General features: G+C 35.3%; 1 protein-coding gene across 1 annotated transcript in view; it reads right to left on the bottom strand.

Annotated features, from left to right (window-relative positions):
- Positions 1-27,672, bottom strand: part of LOC129717122 (homeobox protein homothorax-like) — a 283,845-nt gene that overhangs the window by 107,126 nt on the left and 149,047 nt on the right. Inside the window, exon 5 of the mRNA XM_055666966.1 lies at positions 12,618-12,694. Within this exon, the coding sequence (XP_055522941.1) occupies positions 12,618-12,694 (77 nt within the window). The remainder of the gene's footprint in view (positions 1-12,617; positions 12,695-27,672) is intronic.

Raw genomic sequence — 27,672 nt, 5'->3', positions numbered from 1 at the left:
AACCATGTACATGATATATCAAAAACATGTTTTTGATGCATTTTATGTGTTCCGTTTTGGTGATTCGAATAAAACAAATTATTCCAGGACACTGGCAGGAAAAACTATTAGTATATCAATTCAATGACAGCAGACCACATTTTGTTAGGCCGCACTGAAAGAATGCTTGAACCGATTTCCATGTTCTTATTAATTTAAATAAATTTTGATAAACTGGTCGGTTGATGGACATTCATGTATGCAAAGCAGAGGACAATAAGGTTCGATCCGTTTTAATGTTTCTTGAATGTTTTTATTTGAAAACGGCATAATATTATTATTTATGAATGGTATAATACCATATAATTAAATTTTACATGCCGTTGGTACATTGCTTCCAACTCTTCGCTTTTAAATTAATTTCAGCATATCAATTACTAACCAAACTGAACCCAATAAATTCAATGTGAATAAACCCAACATTTTTAACAATAGTGCAAAATTTCATTTACTCCCATGCAAAATTAAAGCTTAATTGAACTTTGGAAAGTAGAGCCTCGGAGCGGTCAAAGTTTCACTTCGTTGACCGATGAAACAAATGCACAACAAGTAGTTCATGATACTTTCGAAATCAAAGTTCAAAGTCCGATTGTCCTCCAAATTTTAGAGAGGCAGAACTTTTGAGCCCAACTACTAAACGAAATTCAAAAAGTTGACTCTAATTACATGTCAAATATTTGAAAATAGCTTGCTTATAAAAATTGCCAATCTGATCAAGATAAAGGAGGTATTAAAGAGGGAGTCAAAAAATAATGAAAATCGTCGAAGCGGTAACCAATTTCTGATATCAAAATTCTTATGAATGCACAAGAACACTCAAAATGAAAAAAAAACTTGCAAAAAAGTGTTCTCAATAGCAAGTTGTTTGACATTTTTGCTTGTATTTCTATGTGGAAAATTTCCGTTGGCGTTTTGGTTCAACGGCATTCTAAAAACGAAAAAAATAAGCTTTTCCAAGCTCTATCGATCTATCATCTATCGTCGTATCTCACGATACATCTTTCTAAACGAATTGAGATAAGAAGTAAACATTAGACGAAAACTATACAGAGAAATTTCAGAACTTATTCATCCAAGCCGGTTGTTGAATATTTTTACCAATCACATTCTCCTTCAGCATTTTACGCGCCCAATTGGCAGACATGGATTCGACTGCCTGGGCAACTTCGAAAGTAAAATTCTTTGTTTTTCAGGTACTACTAAAATAATCTTTTTTTAGTACCGCAAAACAGGGCGAATAAAAACAGTCTCAGTTATATCTTGCAGTGTACAAAAAAATAGTGTTATGTCTAGAACGAATATAAAAGCGTTAAAACCAGGGTATAGCCACCCTCTATCAAGGGTGTAAATACCTTTTTGATAAATATATATATATTTCAATCTTTCATCGAAAAAAAAAATGTAGCACGTCTCTATTCGCCATTCGCCAATAGAGCGATTATCAGTCGACTGCGTTTTTCTTGTTCTGATGAAGGATTCGAATTTTATTTTGGAAAAAAAGAAGAATTACATCAATTTTATTGATATGGCATGCGAAAAACCCAAAATTATTCCACCTAGCGGTGAGACCCTGCCTTTCTCTTTCGAATTTATTATTTGTTTGAATAGGTTTACATGAAACCTTCAATTAATAGAAAAAAATACACCTTGATAATTTTTGTTGCATTCATTTTTCACTCTAAATAATGAATTTCTGGCAGCAAAAAGCATAACTATACCGATCGTTTTGGAAGTAACATGAAATTAATATGTTTTAAAAATATGATACATTTTTTTTTGTTTCTGGTATAATCGAAACGTCACTGTACTCATATATTTGTCGAACTCGGTTATATATCATTTTACTTACAACTTTTTATAGTAGGAAAATTTTCGCTGATGAACAACAGCCAAAAAAGACCAAATATCATTCAATATGAGGATTTGTGGAACGCCATTTTAAATTTTTGGATAGTAGCTTACAGGCTCATTACCCAATGTGAGTTTTTCAGGAACCGGGATAATGCTTAGATGCCGGGAATCAACTCCATACTATATTTTGGAATCCGATTTTGCGACTTCTAGTTTCTGGAAAACAACCTTGAATTGCCAAATTCAATCCAATAAAGGTATATTCACTGTTTGGGTCCTACAATATTAATGTTGTATTTGAAGTAATAATTGAAGCAAAAAAATGCGAATTTTGACGTTCTATTTGTGCTAAAGAAATATCGAAATGAAAAAATGCCTCCTAATATCAAACACTCAAATCAAGAGCAATACCGGGAGGGTTCAAATAGTACAATATGTTTTGATCAATCAATTTCGTTTCTTTCCATAACTTTTGAACCACGTATCAAATTCAGAACTCAATACATAACGGTTGATCAATTCAGAATTTAATACATAACGGTTGAAATAAAAGTCCGATTATGATTAAATGAAATGGCAACCAAACCTTTCATTTGACACTAAGAATGTTGAAATTAGTCCAGCCATCTTTGGGAAAACGAATGAATTTGAAGGTCATCGGAATGTTTTCTTTGCACAGCTTTTGAACCACATGCCTAATCATTATAAAATTCTTTTGTTAACCCTTAACTATCCCGTTAATTTGATACCAATATTGTTTAAATCGGTTGTGTTAGTGAGATAATGCAGTTTCGTGATTTTCACATTTTGATACATTACAGACAAAGTTACAGTCCGATTACAATGAAATTCAATAGAATGTTATAAGGCAGCTAGACCTGTTATTTGACACTAATTTTGTGAAAATCTGTTTAGCCATCTCTGAGCAAAGTGATTGAGTTTAGGTAGTCTTCGGAATGTGTTTTTCTTTTCATAACTTTTGAACCACATGTTCAATCTTTATAAGATTCAAAAGTTAAGGGGTTTTCAGGTAGCCCGTTCACTTAAAACCAATTCTGTTCGAATCGGTTGTGTAGTTTCTGAGATAATGATGTTTCGTGGTTTTCCTTTTGATACATAACCTCTTAACTAATAATCCGATTACAATGAAATTTGATAGGGTTGTATGGGGCAACCTTTCATTTGCAATTAATTCCAATAAAATCGGTTTAGCCATCTCTGAGAAAATTTAGTGAGAATAAAAATCTGCACATACACACACACATACAGAAAATGCTCAGCTCGTCGAGCTGTGTCGAGTGATCTATGCCATTCGGCCCTTTGGAGTACTTAGGGCATCTTCAGCGGTGGTCCAAATCGTTGTTTTGTTCTATTTTTTTGGAACAAACTCAAATTCACTGCTGCACCGGTGGTGTGAATTTTGATTTATACCAGATCTAAATTGAAGAAATTTGAAACTGGTATACGTTTTGGTCTATTTTTATCACTTTTTGGAACAAGAAATAGATCGTTCTAAAACCCTTCGTACGCTACCAATAGGTGGGTAAAATGTCATATTTTAATTGAATACCTCAATTTTAGCTATTTCCTTATAAGCATTTTGCGAGTGTTGGGGAATAAACAAAACAAAGATTTTTCACGACAATTCACAATTAATTTTTGTGGCTTTTCTGAAGAAGAAAATTAACAGGTTTGTCGTTTTTGGCTTCAATGAAACCGACCAGCAAAAGGGAAAATTCTGGAAGACCATAATTGTAGGTTCAACTACTTGGTTTGCAACCATCAGCCACAGGGATAACAAATATGTTGGCTATTTTGTTAATCGCCTTAATTATAGTGGGACTAAAGGAGACCGTAAGAGGCCAGAAAAATGTTCCTTGAAGACACTGAACTGAAAACGTTTAAAATACAGGCTTGTTTCAATATCTTCGAAACCGAACCCAAGTTTAAAGAACTGCAAGATTCTGAAAGATATATATAGATCATCTATATATATATAGATGAATATATAAATATATATATATATATATATATATATATATATATATATATATATATATATATATATATATATATATATATATATATATATATATATATATATATATATATATATATATATATATATATATATATATATATATATATATATATATATATATATATATATATATATATAAATATAAACATATATATATATATATATATATATATATATATATATATATATATATATACATATATATATATATATATATATATATATATATATATATATATATATATATATATATATATATATATATATATATATATATATATATATATATATATATATATATATATATATATATATATATATATATATATATATATATATATATATATATATATATATATATATATATATATATATATATATATATATATATATATATATATATATATATATATATATATATATATATATATATATATATATATATATATATATATACACACATGTATTACATTTATGACGGAAACCTTAATATAAGAGATAATCAATCTGTTGTAACGTGATATTTATGCGTTATCCGGTGAACTCTAAATGTTTCCAGCCATCGAAACCCGTTTCACCCTTAACGACAATATTTATATTACAGACGTTATGCACAGCGGTTCTCCAAGTGAAAATCGTAAAGAAATGAATTTACGCCTCCACGAGACTTCATATTCGCAAGTGCTTTTGTATCCCTATTTTTGTTCTTTTATTTTTTCCTCGGCTGAAATGAACCTAGAATACGCTGGGGAAAATTAGGTGATTTCCAGGAAATGTAAAACAGCTATGACTTCCCCCAAGGATTCTCCATTTCCTCTCATGGTGGTTTAACATTGCATCCACCAAAAGGGAAAATAATGGTCTTATGAAAAATGATGATTCTACATTTTTCCTCTGTCTCGCAGCGAAATAATATTCATGCGATACAAAACATTTGTGGTGCGTTGGTAGGTCTAGAACCCAGCTTAGGTGGCTAAAGTGAAAAACTTTGACAGCATATTGCCTTTTACCCGCAACTAATGCATTTTAAAAATTCTTGTTTATTGAGTTTTACAATATACCTGGTATATATGCGTAATTATTATATCTTGTTCATTTTTTCAGCTTTGAGCGGTTGGGACAATAACATTTAATAGTTTATGAGCGTATCGCAGCTGTAGAGTACCATTTGATGTTTTATGAATATTAAAGCTACTGTTTCATTTTTACTTCAAGGTTTTTTTGACCAACATGAAACATTTTTTTGTATAAAAATGGCGGGGGATGAAAGATGGAAAGTTTCAACTGGAAGTCGCAAACTTAATATAAAATTTGTCGAACCTGAATACGTGAAGGCGCGAACGGTAAAAAATTGTTATAATTGATATTTCATAGGCCTTCAAAAATATTCATAACAAAAACGGCAAAATGAAAGTTGTATTATTTATTGTCCCCAGATGGTCTCAAGGTGCGATGCTGACCCAACAAGCCAGTCGTCGTAGGTTCGAGTCTCGGCTCGGCTGTTAGTGTCAGTAGGATCGTAGCGCTAGCCTCGCAATTGTCCTGTACGCTAAACAGTCGGCTGCGAAGTCTGTGTATAAATAAACAGAAGTTCAAGTTCCGAATCGGAATGTAGCACCAAGGCTTTACTTTCTATTACCCTTAGGAGGCGTGCAACCTGTATATACGAGAGCAAACATGGAGCTCATCGTTACAGCAACTGTTACACCATGCCATGCTGTGGCCTCTCTTGTATACAGCCTCCCTAATTTATTGTCATGTCACGTAGAGCTTCGTTGATGATACACGTTGATGTCACATGATATGCATACAGTACAACTACTCAATGTTGATGAGCTGACGAAAAATAAACGTGCCCCGATATTCTCTCGTTTTGAATTCTATTCTAAATTTATAATTCGAATTTTGCCACGTGGAGAGGATTCGTTTGAAGCTGTCTTTAAAAAGTATTTGCAATTGCTGTTGCTGATTCTTTTATATCTAGCGGTCGAAATGTTGTTCTTACAATTTAAAACCCTAATCTGGAAATAGCTCTAGGTTTGGGTTTGATTAAAAAGGCATATGTAACATATGTAACGCAAAACGCATATGTAACTGCCATGGATAAATTCTTCATACTATCTCAGAGTTAATATGTACAAAAACAAGTTTTTTTTAAATTTGTGCAATGATTTTTATTCAACTTTTTGCTCGATGCGATGTGATTTGGGTTTTTGAAAGAAATCGCCAAAATAGTTTCTTACACTATTTTAGTTCGAGATTTCAGGAAGACATGAAACCTTCTGAACGGAAACATGGCCAGCATAAAATCGGCGAATCTAATATCGCTGCTAACATCATTGTTGTAGTGAGTCCAAACAACATGGACATAGTTGCAATAACTGCAGTTTTCGTTTATTCCGTTTTGCTACGCGAGCGGCGAATTTCGAAAACATTCAATTTAGCCTTAATGGCTGATGGTTCTTCTTTCAAGCCAAATGGTTTCGCAGTTCACAATCAACTCTCGAGTACGAAAAATGGAGAATAAATTGAAAATCCAATTTTCTTTTGCTTCGTAGACTGGTGGTCTTCAGAGCTGTCGTAGATGCAATGCACTGACGAATATTCGAATTTGTTTTTTTTTTTTTTCAAATGGGCGCAACTACCAATAAACTGTGCTCGGTGAAAATAAATATGATTGCTTCGCGAATTGAGTTTCAATTATTCTCAAGTCTGGTAGACTGAAACAAGATTATTATGCTAGTATATAGGATTTCAATATGAGCCCTCTTAATTTCTGATGCTCGGCAGTACTATAATTACGCAATTGACAAATGTGTGTTTCTAAAACGTTGTTTATAGAACTAATTATGGTTTAATTTGTCTCTTAACTGGTCAAGTGCGGCTCGCAGCCAGACATAGACAATTTCTTTATTTTAAGTACGAATATCGTTTTCTTAATTCTACTGGAAGTTACAATCTCACCACCAGCTTGAGCATGAAAATATATCTTCACTACTTTGAGTATTCAATCTAAATACTTCAAATCACATCCCAGATCGTTAAATGTTGGTTTGATTTTCTAGAATAAATATTATATATGAAATCCACAAAAATGTAGGATATAGAGTACAATGTAGATTGTTCATAATTACGTGAAAAATGTATTACATCCTCACTTCAGTTAGCATTCGATCCAGCATTAATCTCATTTTTCTTGAACTGCCGCGTTTTACACCTCACATAGATAGAATGTACATTTTGCAATTGGAAGTGCATTATTTTAGCTAACTAAATAAACAAAGTCGTGTGGAAATAATGAAAAAGATGTTTGAAATTGGAATTTTCAATTTATTTCAGGCCGAAGATTCCAAAACCCAAAACTCAAAAAAGTTGATTAAAAACCACACAAAATGAACCTTAAAGAATCGCTTAGTAACAGTAATTCTAACATAACAGCATAGTCGTATATTTCTTGTAGTTAGTGATGACAACGCAGAGAAATGGAAGCGCTAAAAACTTATTTTGTTTGCTACATCTTGCATATGATTGTCTAAAGAATAATTGTTCATAAATGAGATGGAAGAATATACAATCTTAACAAACTAAATTGCGAAATTACCATCATGATGATAGCTTTTTTGCTGCTGTTCAATATTTGGTCGCTGGAAAGTTTGGATTACGCAAATGCTTTGTGATTCCTGCGAACAGAGTGGAAACGTTTAATCGTATTTCATTATTTCAGACAGGCTGGCAAATCGTCGAACGCTGGTGCGCAGCCCATTCTGTGGGTGAGTAAGTTTTTCGCGCTAAATTATATAGGCGGAGGAAAGTATTTGCAGTTTACAATTTGATCCCTGCAGGTATGTGATTCTCGTGCTAGCATGTAGTCCCTACTCCCTCCCTACTGTCTTGGCATACCATCAGACATTGAAACAGGGTAGAATGAGAGAATCAAAATACACAGCAATTAGTTTATTATCAGCATTATTAATTTATGTAATTAAGTCTAGTCGTATTAGAGTAAGCTTAATCTTGACTTTTTTTATAACCCATCTTTGGTTAGCTGTGTACTTCTTGCAAGTATTACTTTTCTTGTGAATTTTGCTCCACACTGTATTGTGAGTATTGTGGTACACGTCGGGTAAATTCGAAAGAAGAAGTAATCGGTTCCATGCACGTTTCTGCTTCTTTCAGTTTTTGTGTGCTAAATACGAAGTGTGTATGTTGTTTTTGTAAGATTTTATGTTCCATCGAGAAGTATGTAATTAGTCATTCCACAAAGCAGGCGAAACACTGACCACTGCACCATGTTCAATTAAATAAAAAAGACAACGTTACTGGACATTACACAACGCGAGGTGGAAATTGTGCTTCACCGATTTATAAAAACAGGATCAGGTGACAAACAAAATTTGTCGTAGGTAGAAACCACGAGAAATGAATGATTGCGTTTCTTAACATTGAACACTACAGAACGAAGAGAGTGCATTGAAAATAGCGTTTTAGTATTCTCCATCGACGAAAAGCTGTAATTATGCTCTGAAAGTATGTCGAGTTGAAATTTCCAGGATATTGTTCTTAAGAATTGATCGACTCAGTTATTACAGAAGCTTACCTGTGTGATACTGAACGGCTAATTAATGTACATTCTGACCAAGGTTGTTAATACGATAGATTATCGTCGATAATCGTCATCGCCGTTACCGATAACGTATGGTATCGTTATTGACGATGACGATACCGTCTTCAAACATTAACGATATCGGCGATAACGATAGTCACTATAGTACGATTTGACGATTTCACTATAGTACGATAGTCAGATAGTACGATTTGATAAAAATATATGACATTTTTTTTCGTTAGGGAATTAGAATTACGTTGTCGCAATGTGAGAATACATTTCCAGACAATCTTGGATGTACATTTATAAGCATCAAGTGCTTTCAGTGCTGCTTGACTGTCTGAGAAAATACAAATATTTGCATCAGACCGATGTCATGACAACTGTTTCCTGAAGCCGCCGCCGATGATGATGGCGCTAGTGTTGAAAATATGATCATAAGCTCTGTTCATTGTGCCGCATGTGTTACTGTACGGATTTTTTGCGTGCTTCTAACTATATTGAATGTAGGGCTCTCCAGAACGTGATGAAACATGTTTGAACGTGACCATTTATGTCCTGCACAAAATCCATAAAACGTTCAAAACGAAACAGTCATTCTTCGCTTTATGCATTTCTACACACCACTTGCAGCCACAGTTGATCTCGCATGGACGGAGCTTATTCGGCTGTTTCGCAAGCATTGACAGCCTCTTGACGTATAATTGAGCCAGAGTGCCAGAGAAAAACGGCTTCAAGCAAAATGTATGGGGATGACGTTCGTGACAGGGATGTGATTTGCATGTTTGTATTTCCTAGTCAGACACACATTCGCACATTCAAGGATTGCAAAAATCTCTGCTTGGAACACTGTTGGCCAGTGTCCCATTGCCACTGAAACATTAATTCCAGGGCCGAAGACCCCTGCACCAGTTTTGGTACCTATTTTTGAGCCATCTGTGAAAAATATCGTTGAACCGGGACGGACATCAGGAACTCCGACTTCCCAGTCTGTAAGCGACGTTTCGCATATCTTGTAGGGAATATCATGATTGTCCTGAGGTGCCATCCAGTCTCCATTCATACTCATCACTGGCCCTCTTTTAAAAAAGTTCAGTATAGTCACCTGACCTCACCTGACAAGATAGTTTGACATACTTATCACATTTCTGAGCTTATGCTTCTATGCTTTTATCCAACCTTACTGATCTTCTGTACTAAATGTCGTTTCTTCTGCCATTATAACAAATTACAAATCCATGAAAAGTGTAATTGTACGTTTCACTGCCAGTTTTATTATGATAACCACCTATTTTATCAAGAAGTACTGTAGATTTCAACGTGAAGGAAGGGTGACTCTGATTGATCTGATTGTACCAATATTTAATCAATGGCCACTCGGTAGTCAACTGCAAAGCTACACAATATGATTTTTTTTAAAAAAGACTTTTAAACCAAAATATTAAGTTGAGTCTTTCACAAGAAAGGCTGACGATGAAATTTAATGACAAACGAAAAATAATATAAAGATAAAATATCAATAATGCCAATTAATACTGCGCTTTATAATCGCGGACTTGAACGTTTATGGAAGATCTAACTCTCTATTGCTGGTATCAGGGTGGCGAACAATTTTCACCATAAAATTCTCTAATTTTTCCTGATAACTAAAATATAACATTATTTTCCCGGCTGTTTTTCAGCATTGAGCACGAAAATGTGCAACATGATGAACGCAATTCTGGAATCCCATTGAAAAAAAAAAATATTCGAGCGAATATGAAAATAAATAGTAAAGGTACCGCATCAACCTTTCGCGCTAAAAAAATCTGTTTTTGTGCCTAAAACGCGTTCGAAAACGAATCGAATCTTGGTTAAAAGTTTTTCCCTGATTTTTTCTCAAATTTCCTGATATTCCCTGATTTCCCAGATCGAAAAAAATTCGCTGACATTCCCTGATTTTCCAGGTTTTTCCAGGTTTTCGACACCCTGTGGTATGTATTGTGAAGGATTTAGATGTGTTTCTTTAATTTAATCTTATGTTGAGAAGTAATTGAGTTTGTTTATATAATGAAACTTATTTTTTAAAAACCTTTGCTAACTTTGAAATTCAAAATTCACGCTATGTTTTAAGAACGTTGCCTTCTTTGCGATCGTACGCATTTAATTTATTATGAAATAAAATGTAGTACAGAAGGGTTTTTTGATAATTTATTGCTACCTTCTTTTGTATTGCCGGTATAGCTGTTTCTAGGAGGCTGCCACCTTACTCGATAGCAATATACTGACTGAATTTGTGCGAACATATAATGCTGAAAACCAACCGGAGAGTGGTGAGCTTACTCGTTGATCGCATACATGGGGTGTAATGTGTGTGTGGAGGGTATTCTCGAACGCAATCATTTAGTTGAGATGGGGTTGGTTGAACGGAAAATATATGTGGAAAAGAAATGTACGAGAAAATTGGCTTCTGGTTCTGCTAATGCCATAGGTGTGATCCGACTTCCTTTACTTCGTTTGCTACTTTTCCTTCAATTTTCAGATACTTTCTGCTATAGAAATATTTCACATCACAGTTACAGTGTCAAAAAACTTCCGAGCTGAGCTCCGAAGAAAATCTAATAAAGCTCGTAGAAAATGATTATTAAATTTCGTATATCTTATTTTACTTTTAATCCTTATTACGATGAGATAAAAAAAATATACTGGATGAAGAAAGTTTAAAATTCATATTTTAAATTATTCTAATTTATTAATTTATTCTAATTTAATAAATTTAAAGAATTACCATTAACAATAATTTTTTTTCGGCAATAATTTTTTTTTGGAAACACCAAACCATTAACGGCGACTTTGCCCAATACGTCATACCGATCGAGCAAACTTTTCTGACTCTAATATCTCTAATCAACAATACCTTTAATACATAAGCCCTTTCAAAAAATCGGTCGTGATTCAAAAAGAATAAATCAAAATAACATCTTTAGCCTAAAGGAGCATCTGTACATTTCAGCCAAATCAGGAAATAAAACAACTAATAAATATCGAAATTGGCACATTTTCCATGGAATTGGAACACAGTGAATGTGTACATAACGATAACTTCATATATATTAAATGAAGAGAAGTCGAAGGTGGTTCAAAAGAAAATCGGGATGACACAAGCGACACAGAGGAATAATCGTTCGCATTTATTTAAAGTAAGTTTGTACATGAGAATTTTTGTTTTTCGATACAAAATAACATGGCGAGTTTGATAACAATTTAGCACAGCGGTTTGTGCTGGATTGGCGTGCATGATTGCAGCTAAAGCTTAGGAAAGCCTTGATGCTACATTCCTATCCGAAGCCTTCCTTCTGTTTATTATACTCAGATTTCGCATCCAACTATTACAGGATAACTGAGGGGCTAGCGCTACGATCCTACTGACACAAACAGTCTCTCCCGAGCCGGGACTTGAACCTACAACGACTGGCTTGTTAGGCCAGTATCGTGACTCGAGACCAACTGAAAAATCCTGAAGGCATAATTACAGCTATTTAAGCAAAATTTTATAGATAATTAAAATATACAACTATTCAACTACAGCTATTAAAAATTATTATTTAAGCTTTTCAATTGCTCTGTAAAAGAGTAGCAAAAATTACTGGTGAAAAGAAAGGTTTAAATCGTGCACGCAATTTGAGTTATTAGTGATGAGCTGCCGTGCTAGATTGTTGATATTTAATTATCTATTTATATCATCGAACAAAAGTGGACTACATAAATTTATAACTAATTTATATGATACATGTTATTAATACTTGTGCAGAAAACCAGCCACTTCGATTTCTTCCAACGAAGTTTTTCTCTCATGTACAAACTTGCCTTTACAGATATGAAAAAGATGTCACTTTTGTTGATTAACTTTACATCCTCAAAATATTTTGTGCACTAACATATTTAACATATTCATTATCATCTTGTTCAGTTTGTCATTGTCCCGACTTTCAACTGGAACAATAATATTTTCCATTGAGAAAAGTAACAAAATGAGACAATGTTATTATTTTTTTCATAATTTCTAACGGACGATTGAATTTTTAAGTTATAAGCACTCACCAATTGTTGACTTGTAATATCGTCAGTCCTGTATCTTGTGCTAGCTGCTTTTTCTGGTCTTCTGAAGGATAAGGGTGCTGCAAAAAAAAATGTGAGTTGGATGAGCAGTTTCTTATTTTTCAATGAAAATATTACAAGTTGGTCACGTGCCAAGGCATATAGGAGTGAGATAAGTTTCCTTCATCGAGGTTACAAATATTTTACTAATTATTGTACTACGTACATGCATTTGGCGAAACCGGGTATGATAAAACCAAGTGAAATGAAAATGTAAAGAATGATTGACAACCGTATTTTGTTGGAAGGTTTTTTGCCATTTTTATACTGAACTCTTCAGCAGTTTTCTGTACCATTCTTTTGTGTGCATTGAGTTTGAACTATCTTGGCGGAACTCCGGAAACGATCGAGTACATTCTGTGCAGGCGAAAAATATGTGTGAGTACATGATGATTTGTTCTACTTCGTTGGCATAATCAGCGTTCGGAAAAGATTCGCAAAATAAGGGTTGCATTTCACCACTAACTTGACAGGTCTATTGTTCTCAGATCTTTTAGCCTTTTGCCAACTGACGTACGGCAGACGGCTGTTGATGGCGACTTGTATTCTCATTTGTTTGCGTCTATGGTAGTGTAGTTTGCGCAACAATAAAACACCCACATCTGGCGGAAACGAATTTATCCGCATCGTTTGTAAGCCGGAGGTGGTTATATTTGATAGTTTTGTTCTTCGACCATTCATTTTATAACACTCTGTTATTATTATTTTTTTGCAATTGCAAAAGGTCATCTTAAAAAAATACACATATGCAAAATCATATACTTAGAACAATTTAAAAATTTAATGTTCTGATGTTATTGCAACTTTCAAATAGTAAAACCCAGCAAAAATTCATGCATGCTAATCAGACGTTTAAAAATGGCGGTGAAGAATTTTCCATGTTTTTATCGTTTTCTCCATTATACCTAATAAGAAATTAAAGCATCTAATAACTGTGAGATAATTTTCACCCGTTTGGAATAAACAAAGGCAACTTTCTAATTAGCAGAATTGTTGCCTGCACTTTTTTTTTATTTTAGGAGATTACTGGAATACTTGTGGTCCCCGTGGCTCTGTGGTTAGCGATGTCGGTCGGCTAGCTCTCCCATACGGTTACGATATCGTGTTCGATTCCCGATCGAGTCGAGAAACTTTTCGAGCTGGAAATGCAAAATGTGCCAAAAACAATATCGATAACGAATTCTCTCAACTAATCTTAGTTGATCGAGACCGCTACTAGCCCCATGGCTAAGCGTGTGATATTGTTTGTTACTGGGATACTTCGTAATAAGGTCGTACAAAACTTTCGCTCGTTTTGTTTACGTTTAGACATACGACCTTATCACAAAGTACTCCAGATTACAATTCTCACTGTTTGTGATAGAGTATACGCCCACAACCTAACTTTTTTAAATTTGCAACTTGATCGACGGCTTCGATATAACGCTTTTAACCGTTATGTACTCGGCAATTTTAACACACAAAAGATTGGAAAATTTATCTATTTTTAGTATACGGGACCTAAAGAGCCATTGGTCCCCATATGGTTCCTACAAATCCGGATCTCCGGGGCCAGGTTCAAGATGCGAGACAAATTTTAATAATTCGCAATAAAACCAAACAATATTGGTATCGGAATGAGTCCATTTTCCGAGTTATCCTTGAAATGACCACTCTGGAGCAGATTCCTGTGGGGCCCTATATGGCCACCAACATGAGTGGATAGAACCATAGCAATATGCATATCAAAATTCTTGAAATCACTCCAGGAATCGATTCACATCTATTTAGAGTCCAACTGATGGGTTGTCCTCGAAATGGTCGTACCGGAGTAGATTCCCGTGGGGCCCTATATGGCCACCAACATGAGTGGATAGAAACCCTAGCAATATGCATATCAAAATTCCTGAAATCACTCCAGGAAACGATTTACATCCATTTAGAATCCAACTGATGAATTGTCCTCAAAATGGTCACACCGGAGCAGATTCCCGTGGGGCCCTATATGGCCACCAACATACGTGGATAGAAACCTCTCGCAATATGCATATCAAAACTCTTGAAATCACTCCAGGAATCGATTTACATCTATTTAGAGTCCAACTGATGGGTTGTCCTCAGAATGGTCGTACCTGAGCAGATTCCCATGGGGCCCTATATGGCCACCAACATGAGTGGATAGAAACCCTAGCAATATGTATATCAAAATTCCTGAAATCACTCCAGGAATCCTTTTTGAATTTATCTGTCAATTTGTCTCCAGAAGGATATTTCAAAAACTTATTCGAAGCTTTTTCAGTTCATAATGTAATGATAAAGGCTTTATATTTTTATTTAGAGTTTTCTGGCCCATTGCAAATCGTTTATTATTTCAAGTTTTTGCACGAATAACAAGTCGTTTTAAGTCTGAAACATAACAAATATAAAAAAAAACTTAATAATATGAATAAAAAAAAAAAAAAAACAAATAACAAAATTAGCAATCGTTGCAAATGTCCTTGCTGTGCTCGTTGCATATTGGCTTGCAGCATGCTGTACACGTCTTCCTTGTCTTCCTGCGTTTATTGTCCAAATTTTTGCAAATGTGGCAGACGCCAGCTTGTCGGACTCTTCCAGTTGAGTCTCGTTTGACCGAGGTAGATGTATCAGCTGCAGTTGTTGATCCGAGTTCTTTGCCAATAACTTGCTCATATGCATATTGCTAGGGTTTCTATCCAATCATGTTGGTGGCCATATAGGGCCTCACGGAAATCTGCTCCGGTGCGACCATTCTGAGGACAACTCATCAGTTGGACTCTAAATAGATGTAAATCGATTCCTGGAGTGATTTCAAGAATTTTGATATGCATATTGCTAGGGTTTCTATCCACTCATGTTGGTGGCCATATAGGGCCCCACGGGAATCTGCTCCGGTAAGACCATTTCGAGGACAACTCACCAGTTGGACTCGAAATGGATGTAGATCGATTCCTGGAGTGATTTTTAGAATTTTGATACCAATGTTGTTCGGTTCTATTGACAATTGAACTAATTTGTCTCATCGGAACATGCTCCCGAAGATCCGGATTTACAGGAACCAGATGTGGTTACAGGTTCATGTCGATCCCAGATTCTGAAAGTAGACAGATTTTTCAATCTTTTGATAGGCCAAGATCGAAAATCGGTCAAGAAATGAATAAGCAAGAAGCATTTCATTTTGTGGGTACCCGGGTACCCTGCCGAGTACTTACGTGGTAAAAAATTTCGAAGCGTGTATTTCGTAGCGTGGCCGGACAGGGACACTAGATGTGCAGATTTGTCTGCAAAACGCAGATTTTTAGAGTGCGTGTGCAGATTTTTATTGATTCGCAGATATTAACAGATTTTCAATAGATTCTGCAGATTTTTGTCATAGTCTACTTATTTCTACGCAGACTTTCTCAAAATGTGTGCAGACTTTCGCCTGCGTAAGCGATCACGGATAGATTTTTCGACGTGGGACTACGTCTTTGTTCACTATGCTGGGATGCATTTTGTAAAATTGGAAATAAAACTGGCAAATGTTGCGTCAGATTTCAAACGTTAATAACAGCATAACCACATGATGGATAACAATAACCAATATGTTGTTGGATAGATAAAATATAGAACAGTTTTGTAATATGCTAGTTATCACTCTGATTTCATTGCTAAGCGGTAAAATTGATAAAAACTTTCAATGACAAATTTACGCGAATAATGAACCAATTACATGCGAGCATTCCTAGCACAGACGACGTGAATGGACACCATCCGCTCCGTGATATTCTCTGTATCAATATCGAAATAAAAATTAACAGGATCTCCCCGTCCCAATAGGTCAATTTATTTTTGCTTCCATGAGCTTAGACCAATATTATGTCTCGAAGGTAAAAGTTTGCCGAAAAGTTTGAAACAATCTCCATTCTTGAACAATTTCTAAACCTCCTTTCAGAACCTAATAAAAACTGATGTCTTGAAAGGAAACATGCCGGTAAAACAACAGTACCAGTGGAGTAAAGAACCGCAGGTCTCTCGTCGTCTATGATTGCAGCGGTACTCTTCTATTCGTACATTTCAGCGGCACATTTCTATTCGTACTGCAGTGGTACTATTCGTATTCCAGTGGTACACTTTTGTTCATACATTTCTAGTCGTGTGCAATCGCATATATCAAGATGGCTTGACAAAGTAATTTTTTTTAATTCTCTTATCACCAATATTTAGTGGTTAATTTGTGAGTTCGAAATCCAATTTGTGGTAATTTGCGGTTAAGTGGTTTCCGAGAAATTTTCAAAAAACTGAGTCAAGCCATCTTGAAACATGATTTTTCTTTAAATGAATCGGACAACGATGATATATAGATCAATCGAAAGCTCTTAATTTGTGGTTCACGAAAATGTAAATTTTAAAGTCATAATTATCAGTGTTTTTACAGAAATTTGTGTTTTATTGTTCACGTAGTTCTACGTTTTGTTTATTTGTTGATGACGCTGCTGTCCGCTAGTGGCGATGGCTGTTTGCGGTGTTTGTCACTGCTATACTGAGCGTGCGTTTGGGGAATATGGTAAATATTGTGATTCGGGGAACTTAGCCAACACACTTGCATTACAGGTAGCTTAACAGGCGCAGGATGGATATGTGTAAATTTGTTGTCAAAAAGGATACCGGTAACGAAAATGTTCTTTCAAAGGAAAGCAATCCAAATTCGACGGATTATTTTTCAGAACCAGTAGGAATGGCAAACAATAATTATCACTTTTTCATCACCTAGGTTCTGACAAATCTTTCGGAAATATTCAAACAAATGTTCAAATAAACTGCCGGGATCCAACTTAATGTTGCTCTTCTGTTATTTTTTCATGCATATGTGCTAACTTATGAGCAAAGTAATAAAGAAGATGTCTGCTGTCCGCGGGTCTGTTAAGCTACTAGTGGCACCGTCGCACAGAGGAGTACCTAGAACAAAAATCTGGCCAAAACAAAAAAAAAAATTTTTGTCGCTTTTAGGTGCCGCTATATTTTTTTCTGCAGCTCAAATAAATGCTTCACAATATACCATCACTCGATTAACGTTAAACGGTATTATCATATGCTGGGAGCGCTGTAAACATTGACAAATTTTCAAGCTTTTTTGGGAATCGAACCAAGTTATATAAAATGTTGTTCATGGCATTTTTTGACGAATACCTGCCTCATGCTTAAAACAGAATTTCAGTTCAACAAAGATTAAATGAGATTAGTCAAGTGAATGAACTTCAACTAATTTAAGTTAACTTAAAATTAACTTGATGCACAGAATCAATAATTCAGGTAAATAACACTTCGTCCAAAAGCCTTTTTTCCAACCTACGTAAGTTCCACGAGGCATCATATAGCCTGTGAGCAACAAATTGAAAATTCAAAATGAAGATATTTTGCTACATCATTTTCCTAGTAAATTCTTAGATTTGTTTCGCTGCCCGTTTTGCGAACACAAATTATACGAGCGTATTTCTTCATCTATTCAATAACATTAATGAAGCCACATAGGATATGTAAATGTAAACATCAAGTTATGTGCGTGATACCCGGTCAGAAAGAAAAAACAAAAATGTAACAGAAGCTGTTAGTTTGTTACGGGAGAAACCTTACAGGTTGTGTTTTAAATTTGGTCCCGTTAGGTGTTAAAATAACGTAAATTATAACAGAAATGGTTCTACTAGTATCAAACACATATCAAAATTTGTTACTATATTAGTAATCAGCTTTCTAACAAAATAAGATAGTATATAGAGCAATATAATAACAAACATTGTTAGAAACATTTTGAAAAGAGAAAATCGATTAAAGAACCAGATCAAACAAAAAAAAAAAAAAAAAAAAAAAAGAAACAACAGGTTTTGATAAAAACGAAAAGTTAGTTAGACTTGTTTCAGAACTACTTCATTACACGTTTTGTTATTATAACTCATTCAGATTCAATTTTGTAATCAAAATTATATGGAAATAACAAAATTGTATCAAAATATGTTATTTGTATCTCATGTTGATAGAATTTTGTAATTTTTTAGTTATGCTCTTCTGATCGGGTATTTAGAGTTACATACTCTTTGATACAATACTCGGAACAGCCACTTGCACTTCTCACTCATATATTTTACAACATATTACTAAACTGTAGCGAAAATAATTTTGGCCAGGTTTTCATTCGAGATACTTCTTTGTGCGCTCGAAAATAATCCGTCGAATTTGGATTGCTTTTGAGTAGCAAGTGTGTTGGCTAAGTTCCCCGAGTCTCGATATTTACCATATTCCCCACACGCACCCTCAGTATAGCAATGACAAACACCGCAAACAGCCACTAGCGGACAGCAGCGTCATCAACAAATAAACAAAACGTAGAACTACGTGAACAATAAAACACAAATTTCTGTAAAAACACTGATAATTATGACTTTAAAATTTACATTTTCGTGAACCACAAATTAAGAGCTTTCGATTGATCTATATATCATCGTTGTCCGATTCATTTGAAGAAAAATCCTGTTTCAAGATGGCTTGACTCAGTTTTTTGAAATTTTCTCGGAAACCACTTAACCACAAATTACCACAAATTGGATTTCGAACTCACAAATTAGGGTGATAAGAGAATTAAAAAAAATTGCTTTGTGAAGCCATCTTGATATATGCTGTGCAATCGAGGAAAAACTGCAATGCTACTGTTGATGGTGATTGAAAGTTTATCTCATAAATATGATTACCATAAATTACTCAACAAGAATTTTAAATTTTTGCAACGGATATTTATTTAATTTTATCTTCGGTATTTACTAAACAATCGTGACCGGATAGTATCAAAAGAGTGAATTCCCAAATAAACACATTTATAGAAGAGTGAGAGCCTGCGAATGCTTGTGAATTTTTGGTTTATTTACTAAGATTGATTCAGAATCTCTTTTTACATTTCAAAATTGTTAGATGATATATTATTATTCTAAGCTTTACTATAATAAAAGTATATTAGCTGTCTTCGTAGTACATCGAATGTAGTTGCAGGCAAATGACAAAAATTGTCAGGCAAAAAACAAAAATGGATTTGTTGATTGCTACGATTTTTTTGCTGGAACTTGTTAATAATTTTGTTTAACATATCTTCTTATGTCATGCCAATTCATTATGATAACGTAAGTATTATTGGATTTGGTTTTTGAGGATGTAGAGTTAATTCTGACTTTGATGCATTACGAGAAATTCTTTGTGTTTCTTCAACAAGCACGATATGCTTGTGCTTTGTCAAATACATGTTGTTTGCACAAAGTAATACTACAGGCATAATATCGTCAAATATAAACGATATTTTTTCGAGTGTTGAATATATTTCAAAATTTGATTCCTAGGGGAGGCCTAAAATAAAAATACGTACGGTCGCTGAGCAAACACATTGATTCTGTCTGCAGACTCTGTATATTTTGTAACAGAAAATCCCCTAATTACAGTGTTTAGTCCCCCGTCACCATTTCATACAACCCTAGGGCTGTATACCTTGTAGTATTTCAGATTTCAAGCAGATTTTTCTGGTTTTTCGAGCAGTTGCAGACATTTTTCAAAAACATCTGGCATCTCTGTGGCCGGGTGACAGCCGTGGCGGAAAATTTGGGTATCACTCCGCTTTCCTTTGGGTGTCACCCCCAACAGGTTACAGCGAAATCATTTTGTTATCCAAAAGTATGAGAGTTACACACTTAGATTTTATTGCCGAGAACTCAACAGCTGATAAATTCAGCGAAATGTTCTACAAGCTTTCGGTAGAATTTTCAAGAACTTCGGCAAACAAAATGTCAATACATGCTGGTTTCCGGTAGATCGATATATTTGCTGAATGTTCGTTGGAATATGTTGCTGACATTTGTTAAAAAGTTTGCCGAGCACAATCAACTGTTGGGAAGTTTGCCGACATAAATTAAGTGTGTAGCATGTTCGGTTTAAAGTTCACTAATTCTACTCATTCTTGAAAAATTGGTGAAATTATACTCTTAGGAGCAAATTTATATAATTGTGGAGGTCGAGATGATACCCTGATAATTAATCTCACAGATGTGACCTTTTTGAAGGTGACACGTATGAAAATTTTCCTTATGAGTGTCGTGTCACTCCCTAGAGGACCCGGGGCAGCACTACAAAACTGGTATCGATATGTAAGAGAACGGCAGTGTTTTATTTTGCTAATTTCGTGCTCTGAATTAATAGCGTCCTATTATTTGATTTTTTTTATTAAAATTCATCCGATAAAATGTGTGTCTTAATGAATAACTCAATACTAGAACAATGTCAATAAATTTTCACAAAAAGGCTGCCTAACTCGAATTCTATTTTTAAAAGCTGTACCAGTCATATCAAAATCGAACGCATCTGTCACTGTGTTAAAACTAGCCGACATGAAGCGTATTGGGTTGAATTGACCACTTTGTGCATTGCGTTGAAGCAGGTTCAACAGAGATTTTGGTCTAAGAGATCGTTCGAGGGCATATATATCCAGGTGATCGAGAATTTCCAGAGCACCGATTTCATATTGAAGCACTTTACCACTGAATGCAGCTTGCGCCTTTGATCGGCAGATGGTAGATTTGAGGGATTACGCCGAGCGAAGAATCTTAGCACATATCGTACAAATTTACGTTTCACAGATTCAATTCTAGCGATCCAGGAGTAGTGGAGTGGATACCATACCACTGAGCAGAATTCTAAGATAGAATGCACTATTTTAGATAGAACGTTCTCATTTGATTTTGGTGATATACTTTATTTGAAAAAGCACCTCTGCTTTTCATTGTCCTTCTTTAAGCATGGACGACTTAGTGATTGATCCATCTAAAAAATAATATTGAGAATTGAAATATTGAAACAGCCACTGTCATCAAGAAAGTTATCTCGTATAACTCTAAATTTAAAGCAATGAAGAAAACTATAATTAGTAGTCGAAATGCGCGTACCTGCGATATGATTAAAATTGGCTAGCTAATTTTTTGTTTCTTAATAATATGAAGTGATTTTGATGCGATGCTTGGAAATAATTTGTCTAATTCTATTTTTTTATTTCGACTTTTTTTGTTTTAGTTCTTCTGTGACTTACCTGAAACAGTTTTTCAAAAATATCAATTGTTATATGTATTTATGTTATCATTACAACAGCCATACATAAGAACTCCAGAGAATCTTAAACTTTGTCGAAAAAATTTGAAACAATGACAACGAAGGGTAAAAATAAAAAACCTCTTGTTTTCTCACTATAGATGTCATCATTTGTGTTCGCCCAAAAATTATCATTTCACGTAGGAAGTTTTTCCCACGATATTTTCTATACCTCAAAAAATTTATTCGGTTTCTATAGGCTCAAATTTATGATAAAGATCGCTTCTTTTGGAATTAGAATAAATGTGCTTTCAAAATATCAATTAGTCATCTGCGTGTTTTTGCACACTTTGGATTAATTTAAAGTTGGATTGGTCGGCCAGACCAGACCAAAAACCCATCCAGTCTCCAACCCATAATACTCCTCGGAACCACCACTAGGTATTGCTTCAGGGAGCGGCCTTTGTGCTCTGTGCACCCTCTTGGTTCTTTAAGTCACTTTGCTAACTTAGCTAACTAGCCTGGAAACTGGCTGTTAGCTAACACTGGCTTGTCGGTGGTCAACCTGTCGCCTGTTTTGCAGCTTTAAAACTTTTTGAGAGGCGGCTGTACAAACCGTCCTCCAAATGTTCGGTTCATTACACATCCTCTGAACTAGGTTGTCCGGAGTGGGGTCTTGCCCGCTCACTACCATCATGTCGCTCCGCGCATGCGCAAAACGAGGGCACACGCATCCACGCACTCGTGAAAATTGGGGTAACCCGCATGCCCGTGTCTGTATATATATATACAGTGATCACCCGATTATATCACCCCCTTGATGATGTTTTGGGTGATAAAATAGGAGAAGTGATAAAATCGGAAATATTTTTTTTATTAATATTTTGTTATGGAAGATAATGAACCAATAATTTCATACGTAAAATCATCTATTTAAATTACTACAAGCAATCTTTTTTATATGATATGATATTTTATATGATTAACCTTTATCGCATCCTCAATACAACTTACGTCGTCTACCCTGGTGTGTGGTTTTCCACACGTACAACATTTTAATTTATTTTGGAGAAGAAACAACTTAATTTTGCTCCAAACAAATTTTTTTCATTGAGTGCTTACCAAGCATGGAAATTTTCACTCACTAGCAATATTTCATGCAAATGTGTTCTTTGATTTATCAGGTATCGTTCAACTATTTCCACTCGCGTACAAGTTTTCCATAGAAACGCTGCTGATAGTTTTTCGCTTCTAAAGCAGGTATTAGAGTTCCAAATACCATAGAAGGAGATTGAATGATTCAAACACGATAGTATCTATTGTATCGAAGTTCACTTGCTTTCAACCGTATCGCGAGAACCTTTGAGATATTATCGCCAGTGATACAAAATTATGAATCCAAATGAACGTTAGATTGCGTTCAACTGTTTGCTTACCGGAGCAAGCAGGTATCATCAATGCTAACGGAAATTGTAGCATGGTGCATTAGCATGCGATATTTGAAATCACCAAGAATTATCGTGGTATATCACGGTGAAAGCACGACGTGGAGTAGCCGAAATCCACCTACCAGTAACCAACATTTGAAAAAATCGTTGCGATCGCTTGAGTGCAATCGTTTAAGATTCTTTCGTGAAACACTCGCTATATGTAGCTCGTTCCGCCTAAAGCAGGCAATACTGAAACAAAATCATCAATGAAAGCTACCATATATTTCTTTGCTCTAAGTTGTCTCCTGCATGCGTGGAATGTGTAACTTTTTATAGCGATGGTTTGCTGGGTTTGAAAGCTTATGGATAGCACGTTCGGAAATGATACCCGAATGATTGTTATGAGATACGATTTTTTCCATCCTTGGTGCTTACGTATCTGAAGCTATAGGTACCAAATAATCCTGTTTTGAAAATCGAGTAAAGTATGTATGTGTGCTCAAGTATGTGTATGTGTGTTTATTTTCATTCTTACGACCAATATATCTCGATTTTCCCAGCATCGGCCGAACCGATTCAATTGTTCTTAGTCGCGTTTGAAAGAACTTAGAATCTAGTTAGTTTATGGAAAATATCAATTTGATCCGATGGCTAGTTCAAAAGTTACTTAACAAAATTTGATCAGTTAATATAAAAACTGACATACTATCTGATTTTTTTTCAGCGGTTTGACTGATTTGAGTCCTTTTGGTGCTAGATGCGTTTGTTAGGATTTGTAAGCTAGATTTTTATTCAAAAATATAGGGTATCGAACGTCTTCGTCAGTGGTTTTCTTCGGCAGTTTTTCTGCAGCAATCTTATGCAAAAGGGGGCCGAAGAAAACCACTGACGAAGACGTTCGATACCCTACTTAAAATTGAATGCAAATTTCATGATAAAAAAAACTAAAGATATGATAAAAAAAACTTGTGAAAGCGCCTAGTACATTGCAGTATCTCGGAGGTAACTAATTGAATAATATTATGCGTAGTGTACAAAAACAATCTTGAAAAATACATTTGGTTTATCTCAGCAATGGATGTATAGAGTTGATTTCCTTGGCTGCAATTGGAATGGCTTGGAGGCTATTAGGTCATCATCGGACATATGTTTGATACGATGGTTCATGCAAAAGTTACGGAACAAAACGTGTTTACATGATATGAGACCAATTAAACATGATATGATAACAATTAAACAAAAAAAAAAACCTTACATCGGCTTGACCAAATGAAGCAATTTGGTGCTAGGAATGTTTGTAAGAATGTTCTAAAATCCATTTTAAACAAAATAAGCAAAGCATTGGTGCTACATTCCGGTTCGAAGCTCGACGTTTTGTTTATTATACACAGACTTCGCAGCCAACTGTTTAGTGTACAGGACAATCGCGGGACTAGTGCTACGATCCTACTGACACTAACAGTTTCTCCCGAGCCGAGACTCGAATCCACGACGACTGGCTTGTTGGACCATCTCGGGAGATCCATTCTAAATTCATTTCAATTTTCCTAAAAGTGCGAGTATACTCGTCATGCAGTAAACATAAAACTGTGTAAATATTGAACAGTGTTTATTTATTTCTTCTGGAATATATATAGGCTTTGGGCCCGTTATCCACACTTAATATTAAAAAAGATCTCATGAAACGGCATGTAGGCTCATGTTGTGAATAATTCCGAGCTCGTTGCGGAGGGTTAAACACCGTATAACTATTACGATTTATTCGGGCTGAAAGGGTTCGACTATCAGTCCTTCCTGCTAATACATTGGAGAAAAATACTATGTCAGCAATCCTATGTCGGCAATGTACTGTGTCAATATTATCTAATGCACACAATTCTTGATAAGCAGGTAGTTGATCACCATTACATCTAAGGTTTCGTAAGGCAAAACGCACGAACTTTTTTTGAATTTCTTCAATCCGTTGAATATGCGTTACATATTGGGGGCGCCAAACAACGCTCGCAAAGTCCAGCTTGCTCCGCACTAGCGCTTTGTAAATGGCTAATATAGAATAAGGGTCTTTGAGATCCCGTCCGTACCGTCTCACAAGAGAAAACAATTCCAAGCTGTCGGTAACTACATCGTCAATATGATTTGTAAACGAAAGTTGTCGGTCAAATGTAACGCCTAGGTCGCGAACTTTTTCTTTACGTGGTAACTCAGTTCCATTGAAATGCTATTTAAACTCGATAGGAGATATTTTACGAGAAAATGTCATAACTGAACATTTTTCAGCGTTAACGTTTAGACCTCTATCCGAACAGAATTGTCCAAAACTTTGGAAGTCCAGTTGTAATTTAAGACAATCGTCATTTGTTGTGACGGGCAAGAAAATTTTCACATCATCAGCATAAATCAGAATCATAGCATTAGTCAATTTGTCTGGAAGCTTGTTCATCACGAGTACGAATAACAGTGATCCTAAGTGGCTTCCTTGAGGTACTCCCGAATTCACAGTGAACGAATCAGAGACGTGTCCCTTTATTTTAACGTACTGAACTCTTCCCACCAAATATGTTTGCAAGCAATTGTAGAGTGGACCGCCAATACCGAAGTCACTAATCGATCGAAGTATGCTGTCCGTCTTAACCGCATCAAATGCCTTGCTTATATCTGTGTAAATACAGTCGACTTGAAATCCTTTGCAAATATAATCGGTTACTAGAAAAAAAACGCGCAAAGATTCGTGGTAACGGATTTCTTCTTTAAAAATCCGTGTTGCACAGAAGAAATGCGATCAGCGACTACCTCGTAAAGAGAATCGTACACTAGCCGTTCGAAAAGCTTAGGAGTAGCAGATTGGATTGTTATACCACGATAATTCTCTACATCCGAGCGAGATCCTTTTTTATGATCAGGTGTGATGTGAGAAATTTTCCAAATTGAAGGAAAGTAACCGGAAGCCAGTGACGCGTGGTGGTAAGAGGGACAAAAAGCTCACCTTGGAACTGTTTTAGGAGGCTGTTAGAGAGAGTGCCAGGGCTCGGCGACGAGTTTGTGTCAAGTTTGTGGATTCCATTTTTGACATCAGTTTCAGATACTTGAAATACTTCCAAGCCACTTTCGAAAGAAGGTATACGCACAGTTGAAGGCTGCTCTGCAAAGACAATACGGAAATGTTTGGCGAAAAGGCCAGTCGACGATGTAGCTGTTGTACCTCACATTTTCTGGGATCCCAGAATGTTTCCTTCGATTATTTACGAAGTTCCAGAAGGTTTTAGGATTATTTTTTCAAATCACGCTGTATTTTATTCAAGTAGACCTGATATTCCTCCTTGTGTGCAGCTTTGAACATACGCAGCAGTTGTTTATAGTGAGTTACATTTGCGTTTGATCTCGCACGACGCATTTTCTTCAAAGCAGCTCTTTTGCTCTTCATTAGCTCTATCAGCGCTGGGGAAAACCATTCGGGATATTTGTGTTCAACCAGGCTGTGCAAGCACTAAATAGTCACTCTTTTGCATTAGCCTATTCGCTTGGATTTGAACCCATATGTGTGAAAATTCTCACATTTGGATGAAACATATGAACACATACTTTTACACATGTCCCACGTAGCCTTTTGATTTATATATTCATGTTGGGAATTACAAGAATGCACCTATGTACATTTCTAAAATCAGTCAAACCGTTGAAAAAAATCGGTTAGTTTATAAGTTCCCATATGAACTGATCACATTTTGTTACGTCATTTTCGAATGAACCTTCGGATCAAAACGATATTTTCCATCAACTAACTAGATTTCAGGCTCTTTCAAACGCGACTAAGAACAATCGAATCGGCTCAGCCGATGCCGAGGAAATCGAGGTATATTGGTCGTAAGAATGAAAATAAACACACATACACATACTTCCGCACACATACACACCTTACTCGATTTTCAAAACAGGATTGTTTGATACCTATAGCTTCAGGTATGTAAGCACTCAATGAAAAACAATGTTTGGGGCAAAATTAAGTTGTTTCTTGTCCAAAATAAATTAACCACAAAAACCACACACCAGGGTAGACAACGTAAGTTTTTAAATATTTCATCAACCAAAAATATTTTGCCCTTGGAAGAAATGTATTTGTGATAGATTGATGATTTAGGAATTGTCAAGAAAATTCATCAAAATCGATCAAGAAGTTTTCGAAAAAAATCGAAACAAAATTCATTTGTGTGGTTTTCCATACAAGGGTAGGATGAAGGTTAAAAACCTAAATTAATCCACCTAGCGGTCAGACCCAGCCTTTCTCATTCAAACTTATTATTTGTTAAAATAGATTGACATGAACGCTTAAATCCAATTAAGGTATATTCACTCTTTGGGTTCTAAAATATTGATATTGTAATTGAAGTGAAATTATGAAATTTGACGTAATGTTAGTGCTTAGGAAATAGCGGAATAAAAGAAATGACTCTTAATTTCGAACATTTTAATCATGAGCGATACCG

The sequence above is a fragment of the Wyeomyia smithii genome, chromosome 1 (assembly GCF_029784165.1).
Source record: "Wyeomyia smithii strain HCP4-BCI-WySm-NY-G18 chromosome 1, ASM2978416v1, whole genome shotgun sequence".
Taxonomy (NCBI): domain Eukaryota; kingdom Metazoa; phylum Arthropoda; class Insecta; order Diptera; family Culicidae; genus Wyeomyia; species Wyeomyia smithii.
The sequence above is the reverse complement of the archived record's forward strand: the minus strand, read 5'-3'. Positions and strand labels throughout refer to the sequence as shown.